The sequence below is a fragment of the Notechis scutatus genome, chromosome Z (genome assembly GCF_049901735.1).
Source record: "Notechis scutatus isolate UNSWTSFEM ecotype Mainland chromosome Z, rNotScu1.2, whole genome shotgun sequence".
NCBI lineage: Eukaryota > Metazoa > Chordata > Lepidosauria > Squamata > Elapidae > Notechis > Notechis scutatus.
The window spans coordinates 103,561,359-103,588,529 of NC_142025.1; the positions used below are offsets into that span (position 1 = coordinate 103,561,359).

Consider the following 27,171-nt stretch of genomic DNA (forward strand, 5'->3'; position numbering starts at 1 on the left):
AAATAATAAAAATGGTGATTTTTAAATTCAAATCAAGCAGAAATTCAGTAATTCAGCTTTATTTGTATAAAAATCTAATAACATAAAGGATTACTAATTCATGCTCCGTCTGCTCTGGGTATTTAAACCTCATCATGATGTATCCATGGTCTCTCCTTCTGAAAAATAAACACAAAACACAAGATGGAAAAACTCTACTAAGATGATTTGGGGGATGAGCAGGAGATCATCAACATACAAGGATGTTGTGTAAGAGGGCCTGTTTTTAAAATTTCAACTCCATGAAACTCCCACATAATTCTCAGAATTATTTTTACAAAATTATATTAGGAAGCCTCCAGCAGTTGAAATCAATAACCAAGTTAAAGGCATTAGAATCAAAAGTGCCCATACTTGTCAAGTCTGCATTTTGGATCATTTTGTTCTATATTCCCATTTCATATTTTGTTTAGCAGCTCTCATACTTTCCAGAAGACAAGCCATAACTGGGTGGTCTTTCGCTAGGGAAAAGCTTGGTACATGCTCAATTACTCTAAAAGAACAATAAACACAGGATGTGGAGTCCTAACCTTTGGTGGCCTGACTGAAGTTAAGAGTGCTCAATTGTTTGCAATTAATTTGTATCCTTGTTGATTAAGCCTTAATTTCAATAGAATGATTTGAGTTCATATAACCCCTTGCCATAATGTACTTTTGATAGTTCATGATTTAGCATGTTGCTTTTTTAAACCCAAATGTTATAGCAGAGTATATAAATGTTGCCATTAGGAAAACCGGCTGCTACAGGGGAGGATGATTTTGGGACTGGGAGCTCTGATTATTCTTCACTCATACTTTTACTCACTGAGCTCATTAAACATAAAAGCATCTTGATATTCTTTCATGTATTGAGTGGAGCGTGACTCATCCAGGAACAGGGAGTATACACGCTTGATGTCATCAACCTGAACTTCTGTGCCCTGAGGACATGAAAAGAAAGAGTCACTATTCCTGGTGCACAGGCAGCAACCCATGAAAAGGACCCCCACTAACTGAAGTAGTAAAACTGTTCTGCTCATGACTGCACTCCCCACTATAAGTATATCATAATCATTGTGAAGATATGGAATAATCACCATAGGTTAATGATGGACAGTTTTATGTCATGTACAGTATTTGTGTTGAATAAGGAGATCTGAAACTTGCAGAAAACAGCCAAGAAAGATTCCTTTCAAAGTTTCCGCAGTAATGACTGGAGAAGACATATTATGAACAAGGGCTCTCAAAACAACACTGTTTTCATATTAAGTGGATGAAGCAATAATGCACCATAGTACTGGGAGATGTAAGATAAGTACCAACATGGGAACAACCAATGTGGATGGATTTGTCAAACTTTGTTGGGAAATATAAAATTCATGGAAATCTAGACTTCGGGAGCCATTGCAATCAAGAAGATATCACAAACGTTTTCCACATTGATTCTTTTGGCATTCAAACCTAGCTTATTCTGGTAAGATTTTTAGTTTGGTTAGGAATATAAAAATGTGTGGAAAAGTGAAGGTTTTAGTTCAAGGGGTAAACAATACAAATTGTGAACATGCATGTCCTACATGTGTGAATCTCTTGAGTAAAAGGAACAAGCAGGAATGAGTTTTCTGGACTCCGTATACAATCATCAAGGCTTCGAAATTATAACTGCACTCCAAATTGTCAAACTGTCCTTGTTTTATGACTCTGTTTTTATTAATAAACTTTAATAAATAAAAAGTTTTTATTAATGCACTTTTAATCTTAACAATGTACCAGGGAATTTTTAAAGCTGTCCACAAAAAGTGATATATCTCTGGCGTAGTTACTGCAGGTGGCGTTGAGAAGAACAGTAGAATGTTCTTGGCCATCTAAAGACCTTGAGCAGTAGCATGGTCCATTGTCAGAAGACATTGTCCAAAAGACATTGAAACATACACCAGGTCGGAGCTTACCTTTCTTTTGCGACACACCAAGTTGGCTGCTGTGATGAGCTGGATGGCATACCGCAGAGAAGTTTCCAAACCAATGCGGGTTAGTACTGTGTAGGCATCTTCATTCATCTCAACATCTTCCTCTTCACACCTGAAAGAGAAGTCTGACAATAATCAGCACGAGAATGCCTCATCTCAAGTAGAAAAATAAACTATTATTGTAGTTGGGAAGGGGGCATCTGTGATACAGGAAATATGTAGGAGCATTGTTTCAGGGCAGAAGCTGATACAATGTGCTCCTCACCGGATTTTCAATATTTGCTTGGTCTCCTTATCACTGTATGGAGAGGTTGAAATAATCAGCATACGATCCAGCAGGTCAATAGGAATGCCATGGGGGCTTTGATAATTGGTGCCACGAATCCTGCATTGCAAGGAAAAGAAATTGATGAGGAGGTCCACAGGACTAATAAGCCAATAGAAAGAATAGCTTGTAGATCTAATACAAAGGGGTCATCTTTGGATAACAGGTTTCTCTTCTGCACATTTAATGAATATAAGTAAATCTTCAGCATCTGTTATCACATTCACCTTTGTTTGATATTATCCCATTAAAAGTCATTACTTGAAAATAGTTTCTGTGCTATCTTAAGCTGACTTTACTAAAAATATCCAGCACATCTAATACAGCTCTCCACTCAACAATGCACTATGATCATGTGTAATCTTTCTTTCAAATGTATCCTTGTCTATCAATATCTCATTGTCTTCCTTCACTGCAGAGCAAATCTCATTGCAGCTCAATTTTAATCTCATTAAAAGGGAGTAATGATCCATATAAGCATTACAATAATTACAGAATAGTAAAGAGTAAAAATCAACCACATGAGAAATTATGCAGGAAACAGAAGAATGGGACTGCAGCCTAGACTAGTTTTCTGGGTACTGTAGAAACTGGGTTTTTAATGCATTTCTCCATGATGAAATTTTTCAACTACTCACTGAATCGCCTGATACCAACCTGGTTATGCCACGATTGGTGGCCATGATGAGGACAGGTGCCATGTCACTCTCCAGGGCTCGATTAAGAAAGGAGAAACACTCAATATCCAGCATATGGACTTCATCAATGAAGAGAACCTATAGAATAGGGAGAGAAGAAATATTACATGGGAGGTTTACTCTTGCAGAACTTTTAAGTCAGAAAAAAAAATACAAATAGTCCTCACTTAATCTTCCTAAGTAGGACTGGCAACTCCTCTGCTAAACTAAGTGGTTACTAAGCGGGAAATTACATGACCATCACTGTGCTTTTTGGCTGAAAGACAAAATGGTATTCCATTTTGCCACTTTGGCTTTTGTTTGCCTACTAACCACTCCTCTGCCTTTCTGACTGCTCAAGAGACTTATTATCTTTCTTATTGTGTAAACAGCTTACTCTCTTGAAATCCCTTCTTTTCCAATCTCCCTGCTCTACAAGTTAGTGGGGGAAAAGCCCCACAGGTCAAGCACAACACAAATTGATTGTAATCATGATCAAATACACTACGAAGTCATAAATTGGCTGTAAACTTATTTTTTCAGCACCATGGTTAAGTTTGGTTGCTGAATGAATGGTTGGTGGAGATTTAATCCACATTCTAAAATGTACAACTCACCCCAGGGATCACCTCAGCTTTGCCTTCTTCTCGCCACTCTGCTACCTTTGCATTGATCTGCTCTCGCACTTCTGACTTTATTTCTCCTGTATCTCCTGGAAATTTAGGATCAGAAATGAGAGGAAACCCATACTTTTTGTCTCTAAATGTAGATGGAATCTAAAAACCTCACTTTAATTGAAAGAGTAGATATATCAGAATAATTTATCCTTTATCTTCTTTTCTTATTAAAATTTATTAACATTAATATAATAATTTTAAAAAGCATTATTTTAAAAATGCAAAATCCCCCACCCTACCCCCTGAAAAAAGTTATTTTCTGTTCTCCAGTTTTGCAGATATTTTCTCAGTTAAAAAGGATTCAGTAATTATAATTTCTGAAAATACTACCCAAAATACTTTTTGGTAAATAAAAGAAAAAGGGTAACTGTTGAAGATCATAACTACTGTTATCCCATATTTACATTTCCCATTTATCTAACTATCAGATATAATTTCAATACTTGTTAAAATACACAGAAAAATACCATACTGAGCTATTGAATACTTACCATTAATCACCATTATAAATAAATAAATATAATATAAATATAAATATCAGTCCTTAGGTATCCTATATCCTCTGCATATAAGGTGCCTAAAATGTATTTTTAAAACATTTTTTTAATAACAATAAGTGTTCCATGAATTCCAAAGGCTTAAATTTTGAAGAATTATAAGATATGGAACTTTTTCCGCAATCATTCCATTCAAAATTTACATTATACTGGAATGCTATTATTTGTTTTGACCTCTTCCTTGATTGAAAATACCAATACCAGAATTTGATAGAGTCTCCATTTCTCCCACTCCATTTTCCTACCAGAAAAGAGCGCCAGAAATCCTTGGGTGCGGCTATTGATGACATCAATTTCATGTAGTGAGACTGTATGCACGACTTCCTTACGCTTTTGCAATTCTCCATCAGGGCACTGCACAAACTTTGTCTAAATCAGACAGAGGTAGTTAAAACTTGAATCCTCCCTAACTTATCACTTCCTAGCTGGGACCTGCAATTCTGAGCTCAGGCAGAAAGTATCTGAAAAATGGATACTTATAAAGCTGTTATAGCATCCAGCTAAGCCCAACATTATGTACTCTCCTAGAAATAGGATGGGTGTCTTTCTGCTTCCTAGGATCCTTTATCAGGGCCTAAATTGGAAGCTTTCTGCCAAACAAACCCTCCACATCTTGGCCAGTCTATAGGGCCTGTAAAAGCTGCCCATCTCAGATCACAATCCCTGCCTCCCCACTCCCCACAGTGAACCTTGGGTCTCTTTATAGCCTTCCAAATTTACCTTCTGCCCCATGACAATACCTGAGAGCCCATTGCATCATAATCCCGGGCCCGTGTGAAGGAACGTCCTAGTTTGGTAATCTTTCCTGTGGCTTTGTCTATAGTGATGACATCCCTGTAGAAACAGACAGAGGTAACTTTGGATTGGGCCTGCCATTCAACATTGAATGAAAGACATCTTATGAAGAAAATCTATGACATCAGAAGTACCAGCTAATTTCTGTTTTCTACCCACAAGTGAAAGAAGAATGAAGCAAAAAAATTTTTAAGGATGAACTTATTTTCTGTTCCCCATCTGTTATCCTTTTTGCTTTAACGTATACATGCTTCTCACTGTATGATCTCCATTAACCACATTGACAGCACTGATAAGCCATCCTAATGTCTGCTGGAGAACCAGACACCATAGAGTTAAAAGCACCGGACCAGAAAGACTGACATTCAAGTCTGTATTTGACCATGGAACTCACTGAGTGATTTTCACAAAGTGACTCTCTAGAAACCAGACAAATCAAATATTTCAAGTTTTGGCCACTACCTATCTCCTACAAGCCCTTGATTTTCTTCTGTGCCTAATGCTGCCTCTTACAACTGTTTCCCCTTCTTTGCCCTGAGCTCACCCTGCTTGCACTTTCTCCTTGGTCAGTGACTCTATCATCTTGGTGCCCAAATCATAGATCGTCTCCATCTCTGTAGTTTTCAAGGTCAACTTCCCAACTTTGGCACCCTGCAACAGGAAGGGAGCAATCAATATTCTCCAGTGATCATGACCTTAACAAAGATGCTTCTATAGACAGTTTCTATAGACAGTACTGGGCAATGGAGACAATCAACTTCATTTTCCCCATATTATTCTATTCTACCATCAACTCACAGTTCCAGTTGCTGGACGATCTATTTGAATCTCCACAACTTCACCTTCAATTATCTCTGTTTCTTCCCTGTAAAAAAGCATTAAAATGGTCATTGGAAAAAGAGGACATATGGTAGCATGTCTCATTACAGAAAACTTCTTTTGCACAAAAAATGGAAATATAAGTCAATCAAGAAATCTTTTCATTAATTTGTTTCTACTTCCCATTTAGTAATTGCACAATAATTGCCAAAAGTCATTGAAAACAACACAAAAAATATTGCAATTAACAAGCTAATGTATAAGCATTTCATAGATAAATTCGAGGCAACTTCCTACTTGATGCGAACACCAATGGAACGCCGAAAAGCCTGAGTTAATGCCTCAGTTTTGCTCATCTCCAAAGAGAAGATTTCACTTCCAGAAATCGCTGTAAAAGGAGTGTCAAGACCCAGTGCTTGAGCCATGCCTGGAAGAGAGACAATAGCATGGTTACTAATATAAAGAGAATGCAGCCAAAATTATTCAAGAAAAAAGATTCAGAATGAGGAATCTTCTTGTTGATAGACCCATCATCATTCAAGATATCAGCAACTCATAGAATTTGCCCTTACCCATGGCAATGGCTGTTTTTCCTGTGCCTGGCTGGCCAGCAATCAAGACAGCCCGACCAGCAATTTTGCCTTCCTTTATCATCTCCAAAATCACCCCAGCAGCTCGACGAGCAGCCAATTGTCCTACCATGCCCTGGGATACCTAACAGGTAGGGGGGGAAAGGAAGGAAAATAGACATGAGGGAGATATTTCTTTTCCTTTATTTCAATCCTCAAAGCATATTTCTCACATTTGCATTCCCATGCTATAACACTTGACCTATTAATCTCTCCTAAAAGGCAGTTTAGCACTATTTCAATACTGCATTTAATGGGTAATAGATGTAACTCTATATTGATTGTAATTTAGATTGCAAAATTATAATCAGGAACTTTATTTGTCCTGCTTATTTTCTATGACAGTAGGAGATAGTTAAGATGAATAATTTCTTGGAAAACATTCAAGTAGTAAATTGTAGTGAATTTACTTACATTATATTTGTAAATAAAAATGACTAGAGAAAAACTAATCCAAAGCTGACTAGTCTTTATCTTGATAAAAAAAACCTCACTGCCTTGTGTGTGGGTGGGTGCGGGTGCATATTGATAGTTTTGACTTATGATCAGTCACTCAGTGACCATTTGAAGTTATGACTGTCCTCCTAAAAGATACAACTCAGATTCAAAGTTATAACACCAAGCACCCCCACCATGAGATACGTATAATTGTCTGAAGAACTTAGTTTTTTTTTTTTAGTTTTTTTTTATAGCTATATATGTTCTACATATTTTTATTCTTTAAAAGTTAAGATAGTTTATTTATAATGAAATTCATTTATTTGACAAACACATCAGCATAGATAAAGCAAATTAATTGAATAATTTGGCTAATGAATATTTTTTCTTCTCTTGCAGTTTAAATTTAAACACTAAAATTCTATCCTCAATTATTACAGCAATTCTTCTTCTCTCTCTAACTTGAACAAACTGGTTCTTCTCCCAACAATCCAAAAACTTTCTAAGAACTAGTTTCTCAAGTACCTGTCTGGGTTCCAAGGTATCATCCAAGCCAAGTCCTCGAATGTGAGAATGGGCTCCTGTGTACATGAAAGAGAAAGATTATTTGAAAAGAGGTTGGTGACATTGTATACTGGAAGCAGAGTGTTTTCTGACTGGAGGCTTTATTTAATATTTTTTATGGGAAGGCAATTTCCACATGTAATGATGCAAAGTTGTTGAGACAACCTCAAGTAAGTAGATGAAGACAGTTCTGGAAAGTTTTTTTTAAGTCTTTTTTTTTTAATTTGGAGGAAGGTGACTTCTTCAATTAGTAAGTTAAGTCTACTTAAAGATCTATCTAAAATGTTTAATTTTTCTCACTCAAAATAAAGAAGATAATTTCTTGTCCATTTTATTTGGAAGCCACAAATAAAAAAAATCTGTCCTGAGACTCAGCATGACTGCCTTGCCCTATATGAAGAATCAAAATTACAATTCCATCTAACTCTATAGGAGCTTTTGATTTGGCAGCCATTTCCATACAGACAGAAGCACATTGATTTGTTAGATTTGTCACATAATTATTGATTTAATGATGAACTACCCCATAGTGATAAAATTGGAAATCGTTCCAAGAACAGGCAGCAATGAAAACATACCAATACGTTCAATCCGGGTAACATCGCGGACTTCAGGAACTTTTGTAGCCTGAGAAAAGAGAGAAGATGAGGATATGCTCACATATCAAAACTTTTCTGTCCTAAACCTCAAATAAGTAACACATTTTGGTTTGAATTTTTCATCTAAATAGATATAGAATGGATCATTCTCTATATCTCTTTCAAAACAGCTATCTCATTTGGAAACACCTCATATAAAGTGATATATACTGTAACTGTGTGGCATCCAAACATAAAATGCTCCCAAAGGTGTTTTCTAGAGTGCAAATGACCAGCTGCCTTCAAGCAGTATAAATCCTTCTATTCTGCATCCTTTAGTCAGAGCTGAAGCTGAACTCTCATCATCTCACATCACTCCAAACACAGAATATCTTATAATTAGATTACATGTTGTTAGAAAATGCCCAACATGACCCCAATCAACCACTTGATAAAATAATCAATATATATATATATATGGAATGAAATCGAATGGATGGAACAAAATAAAATGTAATTGGAACAGGGAGAGAAAGGAGGAAAAAAGAAAGATGAGCAAAGAAATAGATAAGACAAGTTGAAGCAGCATTGTACTGTGAACAAGGTCACACTGGAAATTGAAGAATACAGTAGCTATATGAATAATAGCATACATTTGTATAAGTGTTGTATTTGTGTGACTGCACATATAGGTAGTCCTTGGGTTATGATGGCAATTGAACTGGAATTGCTATTGCTAAGCAATGTGGTTGCGTGGCATCATGTGACTGCATTGTTCGGTGATACCTCCTAACCCCAAGATACATGAAGCAGAAAGAGGTATGAGTTCCAGGTGTGTGTGCGGGGAGGCTGAGGAAGGGCCAGTGCAGACTGCACACAAGTCACAGGAGGCAGGGGAGGGCCATCACAGGTTCTGTTTGAGTTGTAGGAGGCCAAAGAATGGTGAAGAGGCTGAACACAGGGAAGTGCTGTGAGAGGGAGAAAAAGAGAGAAATGATTTCCGACCTTCCCTGCTGACTTCCCTACTCAGTTTACTTGTGGGAAACTGACAGGGAAGATAGGAAATGGTGATCACATGAACTGCAATGTTCCTGCCATAAGCTGAACACACAGGGGCTTGGATTGTGATTGTATGACCACAGGGGTACTTCAATGGCCAGAACTTTGGGGACTTATCTACATCCATATTTTTTTTCAGCACAACCATAACTTTAAATGGCCACTGAATAAAAGGACACAAGCTGAAGACTTTGTAAACCTGAGAGCCCGAGCATACAATAATGTGCTTAGAATATCATGGTATTTTAGTGTCAGAGATAATCTAGATCCATGATGGCGAACCTATGGCATGTGTGCCCCAAGTGACACACAGAGCCATTTGTGCCAGCATGCGAGCCACAGGCAAACTTACCTCATTGGGCATGCGCGTACCTCACAGCTGATTTTCTGCCTGTTTCGTCACTTCCTACCGGCCTATTATTCCTACCGGCCTATTATTCGGTCTGCAAAGCCTGCAAGAGGCTTTTTTTCAAGCCTCTAGGAGGCCAAAAATGGCCTCAAACCAGCCGAAAATCAGCTGTGAGGCGCAGTAAGGGGGCACAGGGGGAGGGATTGCACGTGCATGCACAGGGGCTGTAGCCTTGCCTTCTGGGTGTGAGCACATGCACAATTTTTGGCACACCAAAAGATTAGCCACCACTGATCTAGATTAATATCCTTACTCTTAAATAGTTCAAAATGTGATTTGGCAAACTAAATGACATCCCCCCCAGTCACTTTTTGACTCCTGGCAACCGCCTGGACAAGTCCCTGCAGTTTTCTTGGCAAGATTATAAAAGTGGTTTGCCATTGCTTGTTTCCTAGGGCTGAAAGAGATTGACTGTCCAAGAGAACCCAGCTGATTTTGTGCATAAGACACAAAACTAAAACTTATAGTCCTCCAATTTCTAGCCTTGTGCCTTAACCATTAAATCAAATTGGCAATATACTATATATAACATTCCAATTTCTCCCACTAAATTTTCAGACAGTGTATCAGTTGTTTAATAGGATCCATTGTTGCTGGGGCAACAAGAATTCTCAAAATTCTCAGATATTCACCAAACTGTTTTGGATGTTGCTTGGGGGGGGGGCCACTTTTCCATTCTGATAATGGACAAGTAGAAATCCTAATTAGAATCATTGGAAGACAAGTTAATCACTGTCTCAACTCCCTCCTAATAGGCCTGGTATAACTAACTCAGGAAAGGGGATAAGAGGAAAGTTATGAGAATGTGCAGTAGATATCTGGGAGTGGAAATCCACCCTAAAAGGCAATATTCACACAACTTGCTTAAATAAGTAACTGAATTAATGTATCTTGGGAAAATATACATTAAACCATTGTTAAATTGCAAAAAGTCATTAGGATAACCTTAGCCATGATACACATGTTGTACAAAGATTATTGCTAAGCCTCAACCACCTGATTAACATTTTGTGAACTCAAAAGGAAATCGGTACAGAAGAAGTCACCGCACCGCTAAAAATCTTTCTGTATAGAATCAGAATCCCAACCTAGTTTACAAAGTTTAAAGGACAAGCTGGCAAGCGGCGAAACAGAACTAGGTAAACCCCTCGGAGAAAAGCTATACATAAATGCAATTCACACGATATGGAAATGTATCCCAGTCCCCAAAATGCTGTCTTCCCAACGAGCCGAACTACTGTTCCCACTTTTGTCACGTGGACTGGCGGCGAATGATGGGAGCTGTAATCCAATGCATCTGAAGCAAAGCAGGCAGGCAGAAACCTAGTATTTTCTAGAAGGGAGTGAATGGGGAAAAGCACTACTAATGCAACCCACGGGGGTTACTCCGGCCTCGGTTCCCCATCAGAAGCTCAATGAGGACCAGGGACCCGGAGTGTACTCGTGTGGGGGAAGAGGGTTAGCCGAGTCTCTTCCTAGAACGAAAACGAGGCTGTTGCTCACCGCGGCCGTTGCCATGCTGCTATTCCTGCAACCCTCCTTCTCGCGCCGTTTCTAAGCTGCAGCCCGCTCCGCCTTCTCCAAGCCACTGGAGGCCGGGAGCAAAACCCGGAAACAGGAAGTGCCTCGGGTGAATTTGTAATCGAGCTTCTATGATCGCTTTAATCTTCCCCGAGTGATTTTTTTTCCCGACCGCTCTAGCTCGCCTCTCGATGGAAGTGCCCCGAACGCTTTCATTGGTGCTTTGCAGGCACCATTGAGGTCAACCCGCCTCTTGCACGTCCTCGGGGGCCGTTTCAATCATGTTGATCTTAGGTGCGTCTATGACCCGCTTGCTCTGAAGAAAAAAAAAATGAAAAAAAATATTTGCTGCTTGCTCCGGATACCGTTTCACAATTAAATATTTTGGGGAATATTAAAAAAAGGCAGGATAGAATATTTCCCCTAAAGGAGAAATAATAATAATAAAAAATCTTAAGGGAGGCAGAAATCAGCACGAGTCCACCTGCACCAAGCAGAAACTGAGCTTTTGGAAATGCAGATTTGGCATTTGGGAAAGACTGGCCCAGACAGAAACTCCAGATAAGCAATTAGGTTGACAAGATTAACTCAGACAAACACCTAGGATTTGCATTTTCCCTTCTGCCTGTAGAGCCATCCATGACCCATAGAAATCTGACAACAGCAATTAGAATATTAAATCTTTGAAAAATCTTTCAGGACCAGCTCCTTGCCTAACCTATGATCACAAGCCATGGTCATCCCCATCTTCAAAAAGGGAGACCCCAGCCTAGTTGAAAATTACAGACCAATCTCTTTATGCTGCATCACCTGTAAAGTCATGGGATCAATTATTAACCAATCCATTATCCTCCACTTAGAGACAAACAACCTACTCTCTAATAAACAATTTGGTTTCAGAAAAAAACTATCCTGTAACCCAGGGATCCCCAACCTTTTCGACGCCGTGCCCGGTTCCGACATCAGCTGGGCGCATGCCCGGTACTGGCGTCAACTGGCGCCGCCATCTTTTATGACGAAAAGGCGCTTCCGGTGACGTCACCGAGCGCTGTTCGTCATAAAAGATAGCGCAGCGCTTCTGGTGAGCTTTTCGGGTAGAAATGGCTTTCTACCCGGAAAAGCTCATCGAGCGCATGGCGCCACCATCTTTTATGACGAAACAGCGCTTCCGGTGAGCTTTCTACCCGGAAAAGCTCACCAGAAGCGCTTTTTACAAAAAGATGGCGGCGCCCAGCAACCACGGCCCGGTAAGGCTTGTTCACGACCCGGTGCACCGGTCCGCGGACCGGCGGTTGGGGACCCCTGCTGTAACCTGTAACTCTTACACTGCAAAAACATATGGACTACACAACTCGATCAGAGCAAAGCAATAAATGCAATCTACATAGACTTCTGTAAAGCCTTTGATTCAGTGGTACATGACAAACTACTCCTAAAACTAAAATCTTATGGTATCTCTGGACAACTGCATAACTGGATAGAAGCATTCCTGTCAAACAGACAACAAATGGTCAAAATTGGGAGTGTCCTATCAAATTCTGTACCTGTCAATAGTGGTGTCCCCCAAGGCAGTGTTCTAGGACCAACTCTCTTCATACTCTACATAAATGACCTCTGTGATCATATTAAGAGCAACTGCGTTCTTTTCGCTGATGATGTAAAGCTGTTCAATACCACAGACAATACTGCTACCCTTCAAAAAGATCTTGACTATGTATTAGAATGGTCAAACAAATGGCAACTTCAAATCTCAACAAATAAATGCTCTGTCTTACATATTGGCAAAAAAAATCAGAAAATAAAATACAAGCTGAAAAGTCAAGATCTTGTTGATGATCCAAGCTCTGTAAAGGACCTTGGAATACTCATCTCTAATGATCTAAGTGCTAGAGCCCACTGTAAGTACATAGCCAAAAAAGCATTAAGAGTTGTTAAACTAATCCTACATAGCTTTTTCTCTGGTAATATCACACTACTAACTAGAGCATACAAAACATTTGCTAGACCAATACTCGAATGTAGCTCATCAGTCTGGAACCCACATTACGTATCTGATAGTAGCACAGTTGAGAAAGTCCAGAAATATTTCACAAGAAGAGTTCTCCACTCCTCTACTCGTTGTAGAATACCTTATGCCACCAGACTTGAAATTCTAGACCTAAAAAACCTTGAATTACACCGTCTTCGGTCTGATCTAAGTATGGTATATATTATATAAAATCATACATTGCAATGACTTACCTGTCAATGAATACTTCAGCTTCAACCATAACAACACAAGAGCGCACAATAGATGCAAACTCAAGGTTAACCGCACCAAACTTGATTGCAGGAAATACAACTTCAGCAACAGAGTGGTCAATGTCTGGAATACTCTACCTGACTCTGTGGTTTCTTCCCCAAACCCCCAAAACTTTAACCTTAGACTTTCTACTATTGACCTCACCCCCTTTCCTAAGAGGTCTGTAGGGGGTGTGCATAAGCGCACCAACGTGCCTACCTCTTTGTCCTATTGTTTCTTTTATTTTTCTTATATGTACCCATTTCATGTATTCATAACTATGTATATACTTATACCTATTATCTTGTAAGTGATTGACAAATCAAATAAATAAATAAAGGGAATGTTGCACAGGAACAGGAAGCTCAAATACAAATTCCAAATAAGTATAAAAACCCACCCACTCTCAACTCCATTTTGTCAGCTGTCCCAGAACTGCACGCTGTGTGTATTGGTTCTGTTCACCAATAAACAGAATTTTCCTTTCCAAGCAGCCTCCATTTTATTCCGAACTTGGAACTGGACCTGGATATTTCTTCCAACAGAACTTCCAAACTTCACTTCCACATTAGCACAGCCAAAAGAGAGTTGGTTATGTTTCATCAAATTATTAGAATAGGCTTGCCCAAAGAAAAGTGACAGATGCTAGGAAAAGTATTTGACACCAAAATATAAGAATCTTTAGATTTTTATTTTAAAAAAAAATCACAGTGCTTCAGGGAAGCTATTGCTGTTAAACAAACATGCTTCCATATCCCTGAGTTTGATATTAAGTTTCTTTTCTCCTCCTATTTACACAAAACTTAGTCCCACTGAAATTACGGTAATATGAGTCTCCTCATATTAGCCAGCTTTGCATAGGAATTCTTTTTCTTGTTCTAAAATCCCAAAAATTCTCAGAGCACTTCGAAACAAAAAATTCAGAACAAGGAAAAGGCACACCTGAAAATTTCCATCCATCTGAAAATAGGGATAAAATAAGATTTGAATGTATCTATTTAAACTCAAGTATAAAATCTGAGGACAGTTCATCCTGGATGGAAAAAAAACCAACTAGCCTTCCTCAGTAAAGCTCACTTGGAAGAACAGAGGCTCTCACAGAGGGCATCACTTTTCTTGCCTCTGATTTCTGAAGAACAGCCTTTAAGAAATATTTTGACAATTGGAAGGTTTATGAGGGAGTAAATATTTCAAACTTCTGCAGGAATACTTGACAAAAACATTTAGCATACTGTGGTCAAATTTTGTAGTTCACTCCAAATAAAATATTAATGTTGATTTCTGCTAATTCTTAATATCTCAGAATTAGCTCCAGTCATGCCTACTAAAACAAAATGTCCCTTTGAATTTAGTTTAGGAGGAAAGCAGCTCTACCCAGCAATCTTCTGCAAATAAGATTCATCATAAGTGCATTGCCACTGGTGCATGGAAGTTTGTTCAGTCAAGTTGCAAGTCGAATATCTCCTCCTGGGCTACAATGTTCTCCTATTAAGAAAAAAAATAAACAACAGTTAGTTCCATTTCACCATTAAGCCTGCTTGCTTGGTTTCCTTTCCTTTCTCTTTCTTTCTTTCTTTCTTTCTTTCTTTCTTTCTTTCTTTCTTTCTTTCTTTCTTTCTTTCTTTCTTTCTTTCTTTCTTTCTTTCTTTCTTTCTTTCTTTCTTTCTTTCTTCTTTCTTTCTTTCCCTCTCTTTCTCCCCCCCACCACTCTCCCTTCCTTTCTTCCTTTTCCATTGTGTTATGCTCCAACTTTGACAACAAACAGAATTGTGACATATAGTATGGGAAACCCTCTGATTTTAGAAGACAAAAAAATGGCCCATTGCATCAATACTATTATATCACTATTATTCCATTGGGAGATCAAAAATGCAGTCCCTTGACCACAAGAAAATATCCCTGTAGTACAGGGGTGTCAAACTCAAGGCTGTGGGCTGGATCCAACCCTCAGGGTGCTTAAATCTGGCCCACAGTGCCAGCCTGGAAATAGCAAAGGACCAGCCCCTGGTGCCTCTGGCAGCCAAAATGGGGTGTGGGGTGGCCGCATGAGCCCTCCCGCACCCCATTTTGGCCAGCAGAGTACTGCAGGAGGCCACCCAAGCCAAAAATGGGGTGCTTTTGACCAGCAGGATGCTGCAGGAGACGTCTGTCCAGTCTCTCCCCCCTCCCTGCAGAGGACAACTACAATGCTGATCTAACCCTCGAAAAATCCAGTTTAACACTCCTGCTATAGTAAACTTATAATAATTAACTTTTTTTTGTAAGAAAAAATAAATTGTCAGCTGCCAACTGCAACACAATTGTACTTGATAATGCAGGGTAGAGAACACAAGATCATATACTATATATTATATATTATGCATATAATACAGGTTATTTTCTAATATAGAACTGAGATGCTTATGGTATGAGCTCTTAGTTGCAACTTTTAGACAATATATTCAGCTAAATAAGGTGTCTTATTCCAATTTTGTAACCCTCAAAAGCAGACAATTCACAGAAGAGATGTCTGGTTTTTTCCCAAAGTATTTAATCAGAACCTCGTCACCTTAATTATATTTTGAGCAAAATAATCAGGATTTTTTCTCTCTCTGTTTCATTTTGGGGGGATTTTTGTGATCTGGCCTAGCATAAGTAAAACCCAAGGAAACAGATATTTCTCCACATACCCAGCCACCTTGCTGCTGCAGCCAAGGTATGAACATATCCATATACTGCAAACTGTAGCCCATGAGGGTATGTACTGCATGGCTGTTGATGCCGGCCACTTTCCTTGTGAGTTCCATGGTAAGGGCTAGCTTGGCTAGTTCAGGGTTAGAGACCCCAGGTGGGGTACGTGATGTAAAGGCTTCAGCCAGGTGTGTAAAACTGCGGTATGAGAGACGGGAGATAGTGTTGCGTAGCAGTGGGTCAGCTTCAATCTGCCAATGAAAGAAAATGACATGAATGGCAAGATTGTAAATGTTAAAGGAAGCAGTTAAAAAGAGATGATTCACTGTCTCCCAGACAAGGAACTTCTGAGATGGAAGGCTGAGAGGAAACCTAATAGCAGCATTCAAATATGTGAAATGTTGTTGCATCAAAGATGTAGTTATTTTCTTTTGCTGATAGGAGTAGAATGAGTGTCAATGGCAAAGGAACAGACAAAACAATAGGAACATTTTCTTATAGACAATAGAGACATGAGTTGGAGTCTCCTTTTGTAGAGGTGAAAAAAATAAAGGCTGGACAGCTATTTGCTTGAGGTACCTGTGTGGGACTAGGCAACTCCCTACTCTTAGGAACATTTTACTACTGTTCTTCTTTCATTTGGAAGCTATTCCTTAGAAAGTTTATGGAACTCAAGAGCATACTCATTAAGTAATATGTACTTAACAAAGAGTCATCATTTTAAAAAATCAAAATCTAGTCCAGGAATGAAATCCTGTTTTTTTCCCTTTGATTAACATACTTTTTCCTTTCTTGGAGAGTATGAAAATATGGCTTCACAAATTAAAAAAAAAACCATGAGTGTATCCGTGAAAAGAATGAATTTGGGTAGCATGCATACAATAAATCCTACTATTTTCAATTATATTCTGCTTTTATAATGTTTCAGAATTCAGGTGGTATATAAACATTCTCAGAGAGTTACTCATCCCAAAATTAATCAGCCTATGTTTGGGGAATCTTTATTTATATGAAGATACACCTTTGTGTACTTGAGATGAAGAAAACATAAGATTCCACAATTACATACTTGATCAATACCATTACAAATATAAATATTTGTTTTACATATGCAATTCAGGTCTAGTAACTTTTTACCTAAATGCTTTGAACACTGAAGTATTCCTAAGGGATTTGCAACTTTGAATTTGCAGTAGCTCCAGCAAAGGTCTATAAAACCAATTCTGAATTAGCTGCTTCTATGGTCCTTTGGGGGAAATAATGCAACTATTAAAAATGATGAGAAAAGGCTATATAAAACCATGTCTCTTGCAAAACTACAAACCCCCCAAAACAAAGAAGTTCAGTTCAAGTGCCCTATTTGCTGGTTTATTAAGAGTTATACAGTTTGTGGATGTGATAAAATGATATTGTTGCTTGAGTGTAAGGCAAATAAACACTTAACTGGGCATTTCTTTATTAGGCAAGTCGAGCAGGGGGCTATATGAACTACAAGAGAGAAGCAATGACAGGTTGGTAGTAGTCAGCGGGACAGGAAAAACTCATTTAACAAAAGCAAAAAGTGAAAAAAGAAGTTAGAGAAAAGTTTACATATGAAGTACTGATAAATATCAAGAAAAAGAGTCAATCTATAAATAAGCATGATATTTTGATTATTTAAATTGAAGCCATTTATACTCATGTTATCTGTTCATATACTGTTTTATTAAATACTCTAAAACTTTAATTTATTTATAAGTACCAGACCCTCTAAATGATTGAGAAACAGATTATATCAAGCCCATCCCCATCCTAAAGCAACAGATTACCAAAGTTGCCCTATATTCTGAAATTCTGGACTAAGAAGTAAGCTATCTTATGGAAAGACTTTTATTATAGTTACTGCTTTTTATCACAAATGCTATTTTCTTTTTAAAGTTTTACATGTATTGTTCTGTTAATTCTCTCATTCTTAATTATTTCTATACATTTTATAATTGACTTGAATTGACTGCATTTTTATTTTTTATTTTCCCATCTTGAGATGACTGTAGTCATGAAAAGTACAGAAAAAAATGATTAATTGAACAAATAAATTAACATGGCTACATTCAACTAGTTAATGGAAGATCTAAAAAACAAAGCTGAGCATTCAGAGAGAGAACAGTAGGGAAAATGATCGGTTTAGTGCAACTATACTAAATTGTACTGTTTTCAGAATAGATCCCTAAATAACGATTAGAGTTTTGCAATTTTACAGATTTGATTAAAAAAAATAATGCTTTGGAACATGTAAAAATATATGAAGTCTGAGACTCAATAAAGTCTCTGTATCTGTATTCTACGATTGCTGCAATGAGTTGCAGACAGATGCTGTATTCTCATCCCTACTTACTCTGAAGCATACCTTCCCTATCAAATCTAAATTACACAGCCCAAAAAGAAACCCATTCCACAAACAAAACAGAGAAAAACAAATGGGTAGATTTTATACATACTTGTTAACTTTATAATATCACACAAAACATATGACTTGTGTATGGAACCTTACGTCCCAAAAAGCTGCCTAGTTACTTTGAGGTAAAATGGGGGAGCTATAAATTTTATAAACAAATAATAAAAAATATATGCAGTCAAAACAGAAATATCAAAGACAACAGGGACTTATTTGAAGACAGGGAAAATCCAAGATTTACAAAACATACTCAGAAAAAAAAGGAAGAATATATTTGGCAAAGCAACTCAACATTGTGTAAAATTACACACAGCAGCCACAATACATCCAGTGCCTGGCTCTGCACTTTGAATGTGAATACTTTATGCGGTAACTCTTTATTGCATGTGTACCTTTTTATTGAAGACAGCAGCCTGTTCTTCCAGAAGGGCAACCAACTTCTGAAGGATTTGTTCTTTCTGTTTCTCATCAGATTGTTCTGGCACTTTTTCCAAGGCAACTGAGTAAAGCATATTATTGTGATTCCAAAATATAAACAGTATTTCCCTGAAAGAGCAGTCATCAGTTTTAAGCCACATAGTTGTCAAAATGACAGCATGTGTGTTGTAAAGTCATTGCATAAATATTATATAATTTGTCAGAGGCATCTTAAGATCTGAGGAAAATATATCAGTTTGTGATGATTTCAAGATTTACTTGTCATCATTTGATCCCCATCGTCCTATGGCTACCTATTCTTCAAAGGAAGGCTAGTTTCCCCCCCAAATTTAGATAAATAGAATTAAATTAAATTAAGTTTAATTTAAAATGGAGGAATCTATTTAGATTTGTAAGATTGCTGTAAAAGGAGATGAATTGTTTCATCTAAGCTTTATTTTTCAGGTGAAGAGATTGTTTTAAACTCAGAGTCATCTTTCTTTCCCCATGATTTAATCCAAAACATACTTCTCTAATCTGGTGCTTTCCACACGTATTGGCCAAAAGTTGGCTGGAATGTTGAGAAATTAAAGTCTCAACAAAACAGGAAGGTGGCAATGCAGTACAGAAAACACTGAGATACCCGATTCAAAGATCAAGAAAGGGTTTCTGTGTTATCACTGTTATAAACCCAGAGTTTTTGGATGAGGCAGCTTAAACACACAAGAAAATCAATGTAATACCTGAATTGTCAGAGATTGTATCTGTGGAAATTGTAATGTTTGGATCTTTGGGAGAAACTGAGCTTTTTGCAGCTATGGGGCTGATCCGTTGTTGGTGTTTCACAAAGTAATCTAGTTTCTGAGCCACCAAAGTATAAAACTCAGCATCCTCAGCTTCACCATCTGGGAAAAAAAGAGTGGAAAGTTATTAAAGCAAGGTGCACAAAAAAAAATCAAATCGTATATCATGGAGGTTACAGAAACAAGTGAACAGCAAAAAGACTAAAAGGTGAATATGGTACCATACTAACATGATAAAAGTACAGATTCCATCAAATCAAGTCCAATTCCTACTAATATCTGAACAAGTCTGTATAGTTTTGATAGAGCAATATAGAAGTTTTTGCCATTGCTTTCTTATAGGATCTTTTTTATTTCCCATTTTACTTGAAATATTCTAATAGGCTGCTATCAAGAATTAAGCAGGTCTATTCCTACTTAGTGTTTTGAGATCAACTAAACCACCTAAGTGTTGTGATCTGCTGAGGCTTGATTTGATAGATAACTTGATCATCTATCCAATAACTATGTAATATTTGGGAAATGACGTTCTTCTATACTTTGTCATGAAGACAGATCCAGTTTTGTAGCAGCATTTTAACCACAGATTGAAAAATTAATAATACAGAAATAATTGTACTTAAAGTCATTCCAATTAGAATTAGAATTCTCTAAGAGAAAAGAGTATTTTTTTTTCCTGACAAACAAGATTCCATTTAGTGGGGATAATTTGGAAGAGGTGATTTTCACTTTTAAATATCAGAGATTTTGAATTCTCTTCAGAAAGCAATGGATTTTGAGGAAAATAAAGAATTGGAAGAAAGGCAAATGCAAGTCACAATGAGAGATGTGACTAAACAAATGCCATAATAAATATAATATATTGAAAATGATACCTTGTTGAATGCTACGGGGTGAAGTGTTTCAAGCAGCTTTGAATTTACTTATTACAATATCATAATTAAATTTCTGATATAGAGTAGCATGGAAAAGGAAACTCAGCCTATATTTTTGATTATATAAAGAGGTATTAGGTCGCACTGCTTTTTAAAGGACTTGGACTAGTAACGGAAAGGTTCAGTTCAAATTTCCCTTAACCATAGAAGCTGCCTGGATGATTTTGGAACAATCATTCTCTCTCAACCCAACCTATTTCATAGGACTGCTGTTGGGAAAAAATATAGGAGGAAGATGTGCTTATATATTATTTTGAGCTCTTGAATGGGCCTGAGTTCTAAATCTTAACAAATAAATGTTTATTTCAACACTTTGTCCTGAATACAGAATATCATATTATAAAAGTATACTTAAGGTGGGAAGTGACTGTAAGAATATGTTAATATTGGAGTGGAATGTTATTTGTACATCATGGTTTATCAGTTCTAGTGATTAAAAAAAGCAAATTAAATGAATATTGTCAAGGGGAGATATAACAGTCTGAATTTTTGAATGACTTCAGATTTGCCCAATAAATTATTAATATTGCCAAGTATGAGCTTCACCAAGAAAGCGATAGGAGGTAGAGATAGAAAGGGTATACTTGAAATTGAGGGACAAGATTTCTTAAGTATAACTTCCTTAATCCAATAATTAATTTCTTCTAGCAAAAAATATTGCATGTTTTCCATTAATTTAGGGAGTATATCCAAATTGTTTTTTGTTGTTCGCCTACAGACAAAATTATTTGCAGCTCAAGTTTTCCTGAAATATCCATATTTAGCACCTATCCAATCTTGCTTTACTACAAGAATTGGGTATTTTAAAGATTTTTAGACTGCTTGAGGTTGTACAGTTTATTTATAGGCAATCCTTGACTTACAACCACAACCTAATTCACAATTTCCGTTAAGTGAGATAGTTAAGTGAGTCATGACTCATTTTACAATCTTAAGCAAACCACTAAAGTTATTGAGCGAATCTGACTTTCTCCATTGACTTAATTTGTCAGAAGCTCCCTAAGGTTGCAAATGACTATCCCATGAACTCAGGATGCTGCAACCATCGATTGCCAAGCTCCCAGAGTTTGAGCATGTTTGCGGGGGATGTCATAAATGTGAAAACTGGTCATGTCACTTTTTTCAGTGCCACGGTAACTTTAAATCATAAAGCAAATGGTTGTATATCAAAGACTACAGTATTTCTCAATTTTTCTAGCTCAGTGATGGGCAATAGGACATGGGGACAATACTTCAAATGTTAGGATTGGTGGAGGAATTACTATTCTTAAACCAATCCAAAAACTTAAAACTTTTTTTTCTGTGTCATTCTGTGGAAAAAAAAGTATATCATTTTCCTAAATTCTGCTACCTATTGTCTAATTTCAATTGACCTCAACCACAGGAGGCCTACAATCTGTCTAGCTAAGGGGAAGCCAGCAAAAAATGTCCTTGATCTCTGTGAAAAAGACAGGACAGCATTAAAAAAAAGTTCCTGAAGTCAATTACCAACCATAGTTATAGCCTAGCAATGGAATCCCTCAAAATAGCAATAGAAATTGCTTTCAAATTTATTTGCTAACAGACTTTTTGAATTCGCTATTTGGAGAAGTCAATGATTTGCCAAGCAGGCCTTATAAACAGGTAACGTCTTGTTCCTCTGGGTGCCAAGAATAAGATGATCCTTGAGTACATGCAGCGAACTATGGAATGATCTGAACTGGCTTTCAAATAGGTTATGGAAAGTGGGAGGGATTTCTACCTTGGTCTGAGTAGGCTAATAAAAAGATCTTGAGGGCTGCATCCTGCCTGGAGTCAGGAAGTTCCCATTACTTCAAGAAAGTTGAAAATATATTAAAAATGAGCAAATATAAGCCCAGACTCAAATCTTTGTTCAAAATGAACATTGGAAAGATAAAACATAATTTTATCTTATTCTTCCTCCAACAAGCCAAGATATGTTTCCATCCATCTTTCCAAGCAAGGTCTGAGCATTACAATTAAGAAAGAAGAAGAAAACAGAGTAAGGAGCAAAGCTTCATACTGCCTGTTGTTTGGGCCTCTTCTGGCTCAGCTGCCTGCTTTTTACAATAGCAGGTTATGACAGGTAAAGTGTCAGGCCGCTTGGGGAGAGCATTGGAGTCAGTTATCTCTACTGAAGCAGTCTTCTTCTTCAGAAGGCCCTTGAAGGAGAAGTGGTGCTTGCGGTGGGTCCCTTCAGGTCCTGACTTAGATTTCTTTAAAGAGTCTCCAGGGGAGGGAAGATTATCTGAGTGTCCTAGAGAACTGGACCGCTTCTGCAACAGGTGTTTAATGCTGGCGCGGAAGCCATGTTTTTTCCCTTCCACAGAGTTACTTCCTTCATGGACAGGGCTACAGGCAGGACACTCTGGAAAATGTTCTACAGGAGACCTGTGGACAGAAGAAAGCACACTGAAAATGGGAAGCATAGTCTGTTGTTCTACTCCTCAACCTCCTTGGTTGATTTCTGTCATTTTTTTAATTTGCAAATATTTCTTCTCTTATTCTGTAAGAGGCATCTCAGAGCAGCAAATCCATTTGATCTCATGAAACTGAAAGTAATAAAATGGTTTCTGAGGAGCAGCAGAACAACACATATGGTAAAGGGTTGGGGAAATTATTTTAAAAAATGAAGTCAGAAAGGTTAAATATTTGAGGTAGGGAGAAAAACTTTAGCTATATAATATTAAAAGGATGGGTTAATGAAATGGACATGGTAATAGTGTTCTGGAGAAAATGAGTCTCAAACTGGTATTTTGTATGTCAGGGTGGAGATACTGGAAGAAGTGTTTCAAAAAAAATAAATCCTGACTATCACAGCACTTCTGGTCAAATTATTTAAGCTTCTTGTCTCTCAGTTTTCAAATTTCTACTAAAATCAAAAGCCTTTCTATTAGGCCAGAAGATTAATCCCATAAAATCCAAGTCTGGATTTCAAGTTTCAATACTATAGAAGCCCTTGCCATCTATAGATTATTGGATTTCTGCTCAAATCCCACTATTTCAGCATTTCTCAACCTTGGCAGCTTGACAATATGTAGGCTTCCTCAGAATTCCCCTGCTGGTTGGAGAATTCTGAGAGTTGAAGTCCACACTTCGTCCCATTGCCAAAGTTGAGAAACACTGTTTATTTCCTTCCTTTACAGGTAAACCAAATCTTTAACTGCAAAGTCATTACCTGGACATGTAACTTTGGGGGTCATGATAGCCACGGCCCACATGACCTGGGACCCCATCCTCTCCGCTGTTTAATGCCCCTTGCAAGAATGCTTCCAACACCAGCCGCGTCTCTTCAACCACCTTCCTCCTACGGGGCACTGGACTTCCAGCCATGAGCTTGGAATTATGCAAGGGTGGGCTGGCGCTTCAAAGCAGGGAAGAGTTCTTTCTTCATCCAACTACCATCACCCCTGAAAGGAAAAGGGAGACAAACCCACAGAAAATACTGTATTAGTTTTATTCTGCCAGCTGCCTTTTTTTCATCATCTCTTGCACCTGCTTTCTCACTGTTTCCCTGGACAGATCTTAACCATGGTCACATTCCCGTTCTCTCCTGAATTTGCAAGAACCTTATTTAGCTGCCTGCCTGAAATCGAAGGTATCTATTCATCCATCCTGTGGGATGCAGAATCAAATCATGCTTAGGATCATTGCTTGTGCCAAACAAACACAAGCATACATACTCGGGCAACAACACTGCATCACTTTCAATAGAGTAATAGGGGAAAAAACACTTCCTTGTTCCACATATGATATTCTTCTTTTAGGATTTGTATTTATTTCCTGTTCTCCAAGGTGCAGTAGGAAGCATAATTTGGGGCTATGTAATTTTGTTTATCTTCACAGTTTTCATGGGAAGTAAACTACATCAAAATATCAAACAGTCAGTTTTGTGATCAAATGGAGATTGGGACCTAGGCCTCTCCAGTCCAACCATTTAACCCAATGTTTCTCAACCTTGGCAACTTTAAGATCCCCATGCTGGCTGGGGAATTCTGGGAGTTGAAGTCTATACACAACAATTCTGGCAGTTGAAGTCCATTCTTTGTACGTTAAAATTGCCCCGGTTGAGAAACACTGCTCTAGTAGCCAATATATAGCTTCTTCTGCCTCTTTCATCTGTTTCTTAAAACCCCCTTTACAATTCAACCCTGCCATCATAATTCCTCTCTCAAAACCGCAGCAATAAATTATACTTACAATACCCGAAAGTAGTATTTTCTTATCAGGTCTTTCGGTTGACTTTCAGATCCTCAACTCAGTCTAAAACTGAAATACAACTTTAAACGCAACCTCTAAAAAGAGGCAAATTTAAATGAGTCCAGCGGGATTTCTAGAGAAGACCAGACAGGGTGAAACCTGCATTTCTAGCTTCTTCTCCCGCGGCTCATTCATTGCCTCTCTCGGCCCGAATCTCTTCTCCCACTCTTTGCCCTTTCCCACCCTATTTTGGCCCGAATCTCTTCTCCCACTCTTTGCCCTTTCCCACCCTATTTTGAGATAAAGAACTCCGTTTTAGGATGGACGAAGAATAGATTTAACCCACAAGCACTAGCGCAGAAAAAATTTCTACCTACTCAGCACGAAACGTTCTCCATCTCCTTCAAACTTCCTCTTAAAGTTTGCCCTACCGGTCTGCGCATGCGCCCATCATTCTCCGCCGCTAAGTTGCAGTTTCCTGAAACTTTCATTCTTCGATCTTCCGGGAAAAGAAGCTAGAATAAGGCCCTGGGGTCTGCCTCGTACACGGCTGCAGCCAAGGATGCATGCAGACCATCTGCTCTGTATCCCTTAGTCGTCGTCCCCGTCCCCCGCCCCGCCACCCACTGATAGCCCCTTGAGAACTGAGTCGCTATTGTAATGGTCAAAGCTGGAATCATGTTTAGAATAAAGCAATCAGGGAAAATTTTAAACAAATCACATATCAGGAAGATAAATAAATGTATTGAAGATGTCTATCAGATGGGACCTGCTGGTTAAATATAAAGGCTGATGTGGCACAATGGAAAATATACCTTCTGTTAAGTGAGTTGGAAGTATGTGGAATGTGTAATTGAAGGGTATTGTAGACTAAAAATAGTATGTTATATTAATTTTGACCTTTTTTCTATAAGGAGGAAAGGGAATCTTTGGCTGTACTCTGATCATTTTTTATTTTTTGTTGTTATGAGATGCATTTGAGATAGAGCATACAACTGACTAACAGGGCCCATCCAGGGAACTTCATGCCCAGCTAAGATTTATTTTTATCTAGCCTTGTTTTTTTAAGCCACTACTATAATGAATGCTCTCTTGCAGTGTTTCTCATCCTTCGCAATCTGAAGAAGTGCAGATTTCAATTTTGGGAGTTGAAGTACACATATCTTCAAGCTGCCGTAGCTGAGAAACTCTCCTACTGCATCATGGAAGACACAAACAATCTTACAACTCCGTCACTCATCAGCCTGATTTCAAAGAAAGAATAAATATTTCTCAGGTATAGAATACCAATTTTTAAAAAGATAGATTATGCTTTTCTGAATGATGTTAGGATTGAGCAGCACAGCCCTATAAGAACCACACTTTGGATTCCACTTCCACCTGTAAAGTCATGGAATCAATTATTAACCAATCCATTATCCTCCACTTAGAGACAAACAACCTACTCTCTAACAAACAATTTGGTTTCAGAAAAAAACTATCCTGTAATCTGCAACTCTTACACTGCAAAAACATATGGACTACACAACTCGATCAGGGCAAAGCAATAGACACAATCTACATAGACTTCTGTAAAGCCTTTGATTCAGTGGTACACGACAAACTATTCCTATAACTAAAATCTTATGGTATCTTTGGACAACTGCATAACTGGATAGAAGCATACCTTTCAAATAGACCACAAATGGTCAAAATTGGGAGTGTCCTATCAAATTCTGTACCTGTCAATAGTGGTGTCCCCCCAAGGCAGTGTTCTAGGACCAACTCTCTTCATACTCTACATAAATGACCTCTGTGATCATATTAAGAGCAACTGCGTTCTCTTCGTTGATGATGTAAAGCTGTTCAATACCACAGACAATACTGCTACCCTTCAAAAAGATCTTGACTATGTATCAGAATGGTCAAACAAATGGCAGCTTCAAATCTCAACAAATAAATGCTCTGTCTTACATATTGGCAAAAAAAATCAGAAAATATAATACAAGCTGAATAGTCAAGACCTTGATGATCCAAGCTCTGTAAAGGACCTTGGAATACTCATCTCTAATGATCTAAGTGCTAGAGCCCACTGTAACTACATAGCCAAAAAGGCATTAAGAGTTGTTAACCTAATCCTATGTAGCTTTTTATCTGGTAATATCACACTACTAACTAGAGCATACAAAATATTTGCTAGACCAATACTTGAATACAGCTCATCAGTCTGGAACCCACATTATGTATCTGATATTAGCACAGTTGAGAAAGTCCAGAAATATTTCACAAGAAGAGTTCTCCACTCCTCTACTCATTGTAGAATACCTTATGCCACCAGACTTGAAATTTTAGACCTAGAAAACCTTGAATTACGCCATCTTCAGTCTGATCTAAGTATGGTATATAAAATCATACATTGCAA

The 27,171-nt window shown here is 37.9% G+C and overlaps 2 protein-coding genes across 4 annotated transcripts; both read right to left on the minus strand.

The window, feature by feature from the left end:
- Positions 1-44: 44 nt before the first annotated feature.
- Positions 45-11,098, minus strand: RUVBL2 (RuvB like AAA ATPase 2). Of its 2 annotated transcripts, none has more exons than XM_026669590.2 (15): positions 11,013-11,098; positions 8,042-8,090; positions 7,425-7,480; positions 6,405-6,546; positions 6,130-6,259; positions 5,812-5,878; positions 5,558-5,664; positions 4,959-5,052; positions 4,464-4,587; positions 3,602-3,696; positions 2,965-3,083; positions 2,248-2,367; positions 1,965-2,094; positions 845-959; positions 45-155 (listed from the first exon to the last, which is right to left on the minus strand). In XM_026669590.2, exons 1-15 carry the CDS (start codon positions 11,025-11,027, stop codon positions 133-135), a joined length of 1,386 nt encoding a protein of 461 aa, XP_026525375.1. In that variant the 5' UTR covers positions 11,028-11,098; the 3' UTR covers positions 45-132. The 2 variants fall into 2 exon arrangements, with proteins under 2 accessions (XP_026525375.1, XP_026525374.1); XM_026669589.2 differs by having other exon boundaries at positions 45-158.
- Positions 11,099-13,983: 2,885 nt separating this feature from the next.
- On the minus strand, positions 13,984-25,211 carry BCL2L12 (BCL2 like 12). 2 transcript variants are annotated; one of them, XM_087945224.1, is made up of 7 exons: positions 25,148-25,211; positions 23,749-23,980; positions 22,594-22,961; positions 19,576-19,737; positions 18,808-18,914; positions 15,981-16,232; positions 13,984-14,796 (listed from the first exon to the last, which is right to left on the minus strand). In XM_087945224.1, exons 2-7 carry the CDS (start codon positions 23,901-23,903, stop codon positions 14,749-14,751), a joined length of 1,092 nt encoding a protein of 363 aa, XP_087801350.1. In that variant the 5' UTR covers positions 23,904-23,980; positions 25,148-25,211; the 3' UTR covers positions 13,984-14,748. The 2 variants fall into 2 exon arrangements, with proteins under 2 accessions (XP_087801350.1, XP_087801351.1); XM_087945225.1 differs by having other exon boundaries at positions 25,144-25,196.
- Between the last annotated feature and the right edge of the window lie 1,960 nt (positions 25,212-27,171).